The following is an 11,407-nucleotide window of genomic DNA, read 5'->3' as shown; positions in this document are numbered from 1 at the left end:
CTTTGATTCATTTATGTGATAATTTCTTTGGAAGGAACCTTGATTCTTTCTCATGAATTTTCCAAATTTCTTTACAAACAATGACATTGCGTCATTGCTCAGTTGTTCTGCTGAATTCTCAACTGAACTTGTTGGTTCCAGTTTTAGTGCACTTAAAGCAGTTGTAACTGATGGAACTATCGGCTCTCCTTCTCTGGTTTTCATCTCAAACTTGTAGGCTTTTAAGTCCGTAAATAAGTCATGTAGCTCCACTTTATTCATATTTTTCGATTATCTCATGGTCATAGTTTTGACATCTCATTCCTTGGGAAGGCCACACATTACTTTTAATGCAATCTCTTTATTTGAATGTACTCTTCCTAGTGCATTCAATTCGTTCACGATGTTACTTACTCTTTCATCAAATTCACTCATTGATTCTTTGTTTTTCATCTTGATGTTGTCAAATTTCTGAACAACAACTGAAAGTTTATTTTTCTTGGTTTGCTCATTTCCTTCACATAACTGAACCAGCTTTTCTCAAATTTCCTTAGCTAATTTACACATTTTAATTTTGCTGAATGTGTTTTTATCCAGTGTCTTGTACAAGATATCCTTTGCAACATTGTCCAAGTTAGCCTTTCTTTTGTCTTCTGAAGTCCACTCATCTCGTGGCTTTTTATACGATGTGGTGCTCCATCACTAAGAACAACAACTGTGTTGGCTTTCATAATATTCATGGGTCCATCAGTTATGACGTACCACATGTCATCGTCCTGAGCAGCTAAATGAGCTTGCATTCTGATGTTCTAATCGTCAAACTCTTCTCTAGAGAACATGGGAATTTTATTGAATGACGACATGATTATCAGTTTATGCACGTGAGTGTATTCAAGACAAGATTAACCACTCTAATACCAACTAGTAGGATCAGTTAATACAGTTAGAGTGTTTAGAAGGGGGTTTGAATAAACACTTGGGCTTTTTCGAATCTTTTGAGTGTGAATCGGTCTTTTATTTGACTAATTTTGAAATATTTTTTGTCGATATAAATCAGTCAACTGATGATAGTGCGAAATTAGACTGAATATAGATTGAATAATGAGTGTATGGTACTTTAAAAACTGAATAGATAATAAACTAGAACACGCGATTTTTATGGATGTTCAGAGACTTTAAATGCTTCTACGTCACCCCTTATATCTCAAGGATAGATTTTTCACTATAAGATTTTGATGTATTATAACATATTGCAATAATCCACTTTATTTGGACTTATACACTGTCAAACTGAAACTCTTAGTTTTTTAAATACCTTACAAAAAATAATTGAATCGCTCTAGCAAATAACCTTAATGCTACGAATAAATTCAAAGAAAATAAGAGCTTAAGTGTGCGATTTGTGAACTGAGAAATGCTTGAAGAATGTATCGCAACTTATTGATGATCGTCAATGATTTGTGTAGTACATTTTTACCAACCCTCTTCAACTGAATCGATCAGCTATATATAGTTTTCGATTCCAACGGTCATATGAATATAATTAATGAATAATATCCGTTGAATCGTCGTTTAGTTCAAGTTGATGACTTTATCTGACAGTGGTACGGAGTATCAGACTGTTTTGATCTGTTACATATTGTTATGATCGATTAAGTGATTGAAAATGTTTAGAAAGGGGGTTGAATAAACACTTTGCGATTTTCTAATCTTTTTGAAAGGGGTGAATCAGTTTAGTGATAAACTGAATTCGATAATCTTGTTGTCAATATCGATCAGTTAACTTTAAAGTGCAAAAACAAACTGAATGACAGATTGAATACTTGAAAGATAAACAACACAAATATTTATGGATGTTCGAAGTCTTCAAATGCTCCTACGTCACCCCTTCTATCTCAAAGATAGGCTACTAAAAGACTTTGATTAATTACAGAATCTGTAATAACCCACTTCAGTTTGCTCTTAAACACTGCCAAACTGAAACTCTTAGTATCCTTACAATTTTTATCAGTACGCAACAAATATGTTTGCCAAGTACAACTGATATTAAAGATTGAATATAATAACAATAAATGTTTGTGTTAATGCTCAAAATATAGCCTAAAAGCTATAAATATATCTGATAAAGCGTGAGCTTTTGTAACTGAGAATTTGCTTGTTCTTGAAAACTCGATTCTTTTCGCTATTGTACTATTACTCTTCTCAGCTGATCTTCTCGGTTATTTATAGGTTTTGCTCCCAACGGTAATATTGAATGTGTTTAAATGTCATATATCCGTTGAATTATCTTGAGTAGACACTTTATCATTCTTTTGAAAATTGTACATTGTGGCATCTGATATGTGGTACTCTCACTACAAGTTGCAGTCTACTCTTGTACAGATTGTCGGTTGTTGATTACGCTCCTTAACTGATGACATGTCAAACTGATTTATTAGTTGACTCTTAGCCGATTCGATGAACTGACTGTGTAACCGATCAGTCATAACTGATATTTCAGTTCACTACACAGTTTCAGTTAGTTTTAATCAGTTCAGTTGCCTTCGGTAGTTTAGCGCATTAATTATCAGTTGGGCAACTTTAGTTCAATACTTTTCAGTTCAGTTACGTTGCGTTCAGTTGAGTTGATCAGTTCGATAATCTTCAAATGCTCAATTTGTTAAACTCCGAAATTTTGATTCCAACACATATGTTCTGCCTGTGTACGAACTGTTAGTCTATCGGCTGATACAACAACTAATGTCGCGACTACCTGATCAGGAGTCAATTGATCAGTATATCAGTTCAGCTGGACATTATCAGTTCAAACAGATGTCTTTCAGTTTGGGAGACTTCAATTGATGAAGATTTTTCCAGTTCAGTTAAACGAAGTCTTCAGTTCTAATTACTAATTCGTTTACTGAACTTTATGTCATTTTAAATCTTCTTTCAGTTACGATCTCATAATTATGTCCGATCAGTTTGGTTCTTCAGTTCTCTTGCGAATTTAATTGTCAAACTTTGAAACTTATAATATTCCAAAAAACTATCAGTGATACCTAGGGAATCATGGGGCGATGTTACTAGACGCTCTTACAATGATTCGTTGTATTTATTTAGAAATTTATTTCGGACATTCTCATGATCAAATGTTGGTGCATCGAATAAGGAAAATTAGGGTAAGCATGAATAAAAGAAAATGTTCTGAATAACAAAGAGTTGTGAACTCATGGCTAGATATATCCCTAAACAATTGAGGGTATCGCAAGCACTGAATCATTTGTTTTCGTTGAGAGAATAAATTCAAGGAGTTGAATTTATATAAAGTTATGAGATAGTGAATTCAAGAAGTTGAATTTATGATAATTAAAATTTTGAGAGAATAAATTCAAGGAGTTGAATTTATAAAATTTGATAATTTTTTCAAATATTAAACTCAAAATTTAAGTTTATAAAATATTAAACTAAATGTAGTGGGAAGTATGTATAATGGGCTTGTATGAGTACAACTCCATCGTGCTAAATAATTAAAGTTCTTAATGAACTTTAATATAATATTTAGTTAAACTAGTTGGACTAGTTAAATTAATTAATTAAACTCATTAAATTTAATTAAAGAACTATTGACCTATAATTAAGGTAATTAGGTTGAGAATTCATATTTTTGTAAGGAGGCTACAATCCTAGCCACCGTCCATTCATAATTTTCGAAAATACTTTTCTAAAAATTCTCCAAAATTTTCGGCCACCTCAAAAGAGTTTATGGTTTGAGCCGTCTTTTGGTTTTGCTATCAAACGATAAAAAATTCTTCTAAATTTTGTTTAAATCATACGAGTGTCCAAAGACATTATTTGAAGTGAAATAAATTTTTTTAAACTTCCGTTACGTTTTAGACACGAAAAAACTGATTACCAAATAATTTCTAATTTATTGTTCTAAAATTTAGTCAAAATTGTTTTTCCAGTTGAAAGTTAGGTTTAAAACTTTCGTTACGTTTTAGACACGAAAAAACTGATTACCAAATAAATTCTAATTTATTATTCTAAAATTTAGTCAAAATTGGTTTTCCAGTTGAAAGTTAGGCTTTCTGGAGAATGTTCTTTTACAGTGTACATGGGTTTTTGGTAATTTTCATTACATATCAATATATAATAACACCAATAATGAGTGTATTTAAACTGTATGTATAATTACGACGGACCAATGGAGGATCTCCACGTGTCATGAACGAGGATAGGGATTATACGACTTGTGTGGTCAGAAATCGCAACCGGTTAAAATAGTTTTGATGTGCCATATCCAGAACTGATCCACCGGATAGGTGCCACGTGTCCAAATGGGTATCACTAATTCTTGATTCTCAACGCTTCACGCAATATATCCGAGGGAACGAAAGAAATTAGGAATCACTGAGAGCAAGCACTTCAGCGAAGCATATGGCATCAACAGTCATGAGTTCACTGAGCCTAAAGCCCAGTCCCATCTCCGCCGTGGTCGAGAGGTCCTCAGCCGCTAGAGGGCTGCCGTCCCTCGCCAGAACCGCCGCTTTCAGAGTCGAGGCTTCAGGCAAGAAGATCAGGACCGACAAACCCTATGGTTAGTGCATGCCTCGCCTCATCATTCCGTGTGTCTTTAACTGTTAGTGCTGCAGAAATGATTCATACATACAAAGAAAACTCAGTATTTTTCATTTGTTATGTAATTGTTTTAGGAGTTAATGGTGGAATGGACTTGAGGAATGGACTAGATGCCTCTGGTAGGAAGGGCAAGGTTCGATATTAATCATCACGTACCCATCGATCCAACATATTTAGCCACGCACCACGATATATGGAATCCTTATTATATATATATATATATATATTGATATATATATTGATTAATCTCAGGGGAAGGGTGTGTACCAATTCGTCGACAAATACGGTGCTAATGTCGATGGATACAGGTGATCCGTTCATTCATTGTTTGGTGTCCATTTATGCAATATATATATATGTATGTATATATATATAGATGTATTGATACTTAGAGAAAAGTAACACTAATCGCATATGAATATCGAATAATCATATGATTCGATTTAAGATTTTTTGTAGTTGATTTATTAATCTTCTTCAATGATATTAATACACTTCGATGGTCTGACGCCGATCACGAGCGGAAGGGAATCGATTTTCACAAACCAAATGTGTAAAACAATGGTGATATATGTCTTTGCTTTTGCTAGCAAGTCTTCGGTCCCTCTCTTTTGGTTATAGATGATTATGTTTATTCAAGTAGGATTAGGGAAGTTATATCTAGAAAATAATCACTCCCTCCAATCAATTCAAATTTCCAATTTGAATGGTTTGGATCGAGTCGGGTTGGGTCTTCCCTCATGAGCTATCTGTTAACCCACTTTAATTTTTTTCTTGCGGACACTTTTGTCATGCTATCAAATAAAATATAGTACTAGTGTATATTCAGGCCGTACCTGTCTTCGATGAGGCCAAAATTTAAAATAAGCCTTGTTGCGATAAATATCGATATATATGTAATAAAAAAATATCAGGCCGTCTCCTTGGCCAGGCGGTGGCCTTCTTGACCTCGTAGAAGTTCCGGTCAAACAACATATTCAAGATCGTGTCCTAACTCTATGTTCAAATATATGCAGCCCCATCTACGATGAGAAGGATTGGTCACCAAGTGGAGATGTTTATGTCGGAGGTAGATTCATTAATCTCTTTTTCCTTTAAAAAAAATATTGAAGTATATGATTATAATAATTTAATGTAAAAAAATTGATTAAAGAATGGTCGTCCTAATTGCAGGCACGACAGGGTTAGCTATCTGGGCTGTAACTCTTGGTGGTCTTCTTCTCGGCGGTGCCCTTCTTGTGTACAACACAAGTGCCTTGGCTCAGTAATGAAAAATGTGTTCAGTCAGTTACACTGGTATTAGTAGTTTAATTTGTGTTTGGGAAAACCTTTATATTGTTGAATATGTTATTCTAATCTGTAATTTAATAAGGTGTTAAATCTACTAAGGTTATTTTCTACTAAAGATTTGTGTTGATGTGCATATTGGGCAGGTTGAAGTTTGATTAAAATAAATTCGTAAGAACAACTTAATGAAATACAGAAGTGGGTGTTGAAAATTTTTAAAGCAATTGATCGATTCAATGTGCAAGACATCTAAATATAAATGCAGCGCTTGTCGTTCGACGTATCATATGACCATTTGAATGAAAAATAACTAAAAACGAAGATATAAGAATTTATGATTGAGATTCAACTGTGCTCGAACTAGGCGTGTTATAGCTTACAGATTAACCGGTTTCAGATTACCGGACGATGAGACAAACTGATCTTGTATGATACGAAATGGGATCGGCTACCGATTTATTAGATTGAAAGTTTAACATAATTCAAAATGGAAATAGAATCATGCTGAATTGAAATCGGATTGAATAGATTAGGAACAAATTGAAATCAGATTTTTTTATTTTTTTTGGGAAAATCATTAGGTATCTAAAAAAATTAGATACGAGACTCATGTCAATTCTTAATTTGTTTATTGATTAATTATAAACATGCTATTTAACATAAGATCTTTTTTAAAAAATAATATAATTTTAAAAAATACGTAATAAAATATTACAAATCTAAAGTTTTGTAAAAATATAACAATCCGTAAATCAAATCTTCGGATTCAATTTTTTTTAAAAAAAAAATAAATAATAAAGTCACGGATTTGTCAAGGATGCAGAATCCATGGCAATTTGGATTATGATAATCATTTGCTTACCGCCATCGTTGAGAGATGGCATCGTGAGATACAAACATTTCACCTTAAAGTTGATGAGGCAACAATCACTCTACAGGACGTTGCCTTTATTTGGGGGTTGAATATTGATGGCATGCCCATCAATGGTGTAGATACCGCGTACGATAAATATACGTTACAACAGCGCTGCGCAACTTGGTTGGGTTTTACGTCTTCATCTTCTCATATTAAATATACACACATTTATCTGACCATTTTGCGAGACCATTGCCTAAATAATATGATTATATTAATGATCATTGGTGGCTGTATGTTTCCGGACTCGGAAGCTTTTGCTGTGAAACTTATGTATTTGCAGTTTCTTGAGGACATAGAAATGGTGAGTACGTTTAGCTGGGGTTCTGTTGAGTTAGCATATCTTTACAGAGAGTTGTGCGACACATCAATAGGATTAAAGGTCGATTTGTGTTGGCATGTTCTGTAACCCCCCGAAAATTTAAAAGTCAACGCGAACCACATGCATACGAGTTATTAAATTCTTTGTGTATTTTAATTAATTGTTTTAATTGCATAAATTAATTATGTTATGCATATTGACATGTTTAAAATATATTTTCTACATGGTTGCATTAAAATGTATTTTTAAAGGCTATTCGAGTTGCGATCGAGGAACGGAGACCGATGGCTGAAAAATATAAAATGTTTTTATTAAATAACTATTTTTAATTATTTAAATTAAGGGTGATGCTTTTTTCTATTTTTGAAAATAAGTGGTTTTGAGGTGATTTTATACGCCGTGACGTAATTTTTATCGGTGTTGGATTTTCAACAAAAATACGAACGTTTTGGCAATCCGGCTAATAAATTCACAAACTTATTTAAACAAAATCATTTTTATACTTTAATTAAAGGACTAATGGGACTAATTACCTTCTTATTGGGCCTAAGCTTGGTCAGTGTTTTAATTTCTATTTAAAATGCAATTCCAACCCATTATCCCTACAACTACACGTCCCACTTCCCCCAACAAATCAAACTCTCCCTTGCAAAATTTACACGGCACACACAAGAAGATTGGAAGAGAAAGCATCAAGTTCTTCTTAATTCGTCAAGCCAAGGTCCCGTCGTCATCGTTCTTCGATTTGTCAACGTTATTTCGTGCGTTAAATACGCAAAGGCACGCCATATTCTCCTTTTACACATCCATCACATCATAGTATTTATTTAAATGTGTTTTGCATGAAAAACAAGTGACATGTTATTTATTTTCATTTTTCATATTCATGGAATTTTTAAAGCTTAGGTTTTGTTTCAAATTCATGTTTAATATGTGTTAAGGAGCTGCCATGAATTAGGATATGATCAAGCATGTGTTTACACAAGTTTAAGGGTCTAGAACACTCACACAAACACAGCAAAACGAACGAGGAAAGCTGGAACCATAGGATGGGATTAGCCAAGAAGGGCCGAGAGTTTGTGTGTCTTCATGGATGCGGTTTTGATGCATGGGGCTTAGGGGCTCAACCAGGTCTTGAGGAGGGCTAGTTGGGGTCGCGGCTAGGTCCTAGGAAGAGTCCTAGCATGGCTAGGACTCGTGGTTCAGGCTGGGGAGGAGTCCACGATAGCTAGGACTCTCCCCAAGCCCTCTCGCGACCAGCTGATGTACAGGGGGGTTGTGGCTCGGTTTGGGGCTGGGCTAGGGGTCCATCAGGGTCCTAGGGTGATGGATAGGGGACAAGACAGGGGTTGGTGGAAGTGGGTGCGCTGGGGCTCGAAGGGATGTGAGGTTGCGCATGACAGCAAGTGAACGCGCAGGTTGTTGCCTTCTTCAGGTGGCTTGTGCGCTGGTCCAGGGGCTCGGGCTGGTCTGGGTTGGGTCTGGGCGTGGTCCGGGGGTGGTCAGGGTCGGCTGAGCTCGGGTGTGGCTCGGCTGGAGGTGACCTAGGTTGACTAGAAAATTACTAGCGTGAGTTAAAAAAGGGTGCAGATTTTGGTCTCCGTTCCAGGAGGTTTTTGAGCGGGCCAGGGCCGGTTTTTCGGGTTGGGCTTGGTCAGTAGGGTCCCTAGGTGGGTTATCTCGGTTTTGGCTCAAAGTGGCTCGGGCGTGGCTCGAGTAAATTAGGAGATGGCTCGGTGTGTTCCATAAAGGGTCAAAAACGAAAATAATAAAATTAAAATTGAATCCATGAGTCCATGGGTGTGGCTCATGACTTGGAAGGGTAGAATAAATAATAAAAATGTTATGTTTAAAATTTAGGATCAAAATAACGAGTTTTGAGTTTATTCGAGATTTAATCGCCTCACGAAACATTAATTAACGGATTAATAGAAACACATAGGTTTAAGCTTAATAAAATTATGAAAAATTAGGTTTAAGCTTAAATAATTATTATAAGTCTAAGTTTTTAATTCAGGAATTTTATGTTAAAATTTGGTTTAATTCGGTATTAAAACGCACTAATACGTCTTATTTAAAGATTAATTTAAAAATCCTCGATTTAAGCTAAATAAAAATATGAGAAAATTCTTGTAAGTTTAAATAATTTTTTGGGACATGTTAGAGTCAATGAAATTAAGAAAAAATTCAAAAACGGAAAATTTTACGTCCCGCGGTAAAACGGTCATTTTACACCTAGAAATTAGTAAACGTCATGGCAGTATCTTGAATGTTGTTTTATATTCTAATATGATTATTTGAAATATTTATGCATTTTTATATGTTCAAATGTTATTTTAAATGTTCATGGATATGTATATGTTAAAATGTTATGTTTAAAACGTTTATGGATTTTATGGTTTAATTATGGACATTTAAAAGACATGTTGCATGCTTGGTTTAAAAGAAAAACGTTACATGCATGTTTAAATTTTATAAAGTGATGATAATATGAAACGTTGAAGGAAGTGAAGTAATTGTGACTAATACGATGATATGTTGGAAATTTCGTGAGGGTTATGGTCCTAGTGGGAGCCCGACGATCGTGTTTCCTTGGATACGGATATGTATATGTATATGTATACGATGATATGTTAATACGTAAGGCCAAGGCCCAGTTGACCGGTGAGAGTGTTGCTGGTGTCCCCGACGCCAAGTACTGTGGTTACATTTAGTTGGATCCATCGCCCAATACGTAGACGTAGATGAACACGAAAGTCACAATAACGATCTGAATTCAACGAAAGGAAAAAAAAATACGTATATGTTAATGATAATATGAATATGAATATATTGAGGATGACATGAATATGTTTATGAAAATTTTTATGAAAAAGGATCGTGAAAATGTTTTTAAAGTTTATGCATCATGAAAATGTTTACGAAAATGTTCATGTTTGAAGTTTATGCATGTCATGAAAATGGTATTTTTAGATAAAAGTATTTTCACTGTTGCTTGTGATTTTATACGTATTATTTGGTATCAAGAATATGATGTGTTGAGTCTTTAAACTCACTAGGTGTGATTGATGCAGGTGATTATGATAATAATATTAATGGAAGTCTTGATGGTTAACTTTGCTGGACTGAAGCTGCACATAACCCGAGGACCGACGCTAGTTTTTCGCACTAGTTATGATTTATGATTTTAAGTGATGTTAAAGATATTTTTACGACGATTTATTTATGAGTGGTTTTGAGAGGTGATAGTATGAGCTATATTTTTCAAATGTTATTTTTAGATTTTGTAAAATGTTGGAAAATTTTATGCTAAATTAATTCCTTTGGTTTTCAAATTATAGTTAGTTGACTTATTTTAAAATGATGTCAAAAATATTTTATGGCTCGACCGAATGCTATGTAAGGTTTGGAAAAAGAAAAAATTTTCTAGTACTTTTTAAGAAAACGAATAGCAGACGTTTCATGTTCAGATATTGTAGGTATTTTTACACTTCTACGATCATTATATTTGTTGTACTTAATTTTTTTTATGATTTGACAATTTCTGTTGTATGTTATTGCAGATTTGAGTTTGGTTTAGAATTACTCTTCTTTGCCCTGATAGAGCGCAACAATTATCTATGTCAGCAGAGCAGGCTGCAGATGTGCTTCAGGGTCTACCATTCTCACTATATGGCGCACAGTACTAATCACAATTAATTAACTTGTATTATTATTTTATTATATACTTTTAATGACTACATTGTGTACTTTTATAAATTGCAGGTGGAGACGTGGGTTCTCTTGGACACACACGGCCCATCATTCGGTCCGTACAATGAGAGATATGTTTGACATGATGGTAGAAAGGCAGGTAGATACATAATTTAGTTATTTAAAATTTGGAATGTTTTTAAAATTTAATCTGAATGTTATCTTATCAACTTGACAATTCTTTTTTTATTTTATTTGTTTCAGTTTCTATGGACAGTTAATGACATGAAGCCCCCCGAGATTGCTAGAATTCTTGATGGAAATAGAATTCATCTATGTCGGTCGGCATGTGCATTGATCACTTTTTATATAGTTGAGATGCATAGATCAAAGCGGTGTGTTCGACAATTTGGAATGCGTCAGGGTATCCCGTCACCTGCTACTAACTTCGATAATTTCATAAATTGACGCGACAAGGATGGAACAACTGTGATTGGGCGATGCATCACAAACATTTTGTAGATATGTGGAATGACATATATAATTTTGTGATTGGTGGGGATTATGTCATACCTAGTACACCCGGCATCACA

At 34.5% G+C, this 11,407-nt stretch overlaps 1 protein-coding gene across 1 annotated transcript; it reads left to right on the top strand.

Moving 5' to 3' along the window:
- Positions 1 to 4,327: 4,327 nt before the first annotated feature.
- Positions 4,328 to 6,001, top strand: LOC142532177 (photosystem II 10 kDa polypeptide, chloroplastic). Its single transcript, XM_075638447.1, has 5 exons — positions 4,328 to 4,555; positions 4,671 to 4,729; positions 4,849 to 4,904; positions 5,613 to 5,665; positions 5,770 to 6,001. Exons 1-5 carry the CDS (start codon positions 4,396 to 4,398, stop codon positions 5,862 to 5,864), a joined length of 423 nt encoding a protein of 140 aa, XP_075494562.1. The 5' UTR covers positions 4,328 to 4,395; the 3' UTR covers positions 5,865 to 6,001.
- Positions 6,002 to 11,407: the final 5,406 nt, after the last annotated feature.

Source organism: Primulina tabacum, chromosome 2 (assembly GCF_025594145.1).
Source record: "Primulina tabacum isolate GXHZ01 chromosome 2, ASM2559414v2, whole genome shotgun sequence".
In the NCBI taxonomy this organism is placed as follows: domain Eukaryota; kingdom Viridiplantae; phylum Streptophyta; class Magnoliopsida; order Lamiales; family Gesneriaceae; genus Primulina; species Primulina tabacum.
The sequence above is the reverse complement of the archived record's forward strand: the minus strand, read 5'-3'. Positions and strand labels throughout refer to the sequence as shown.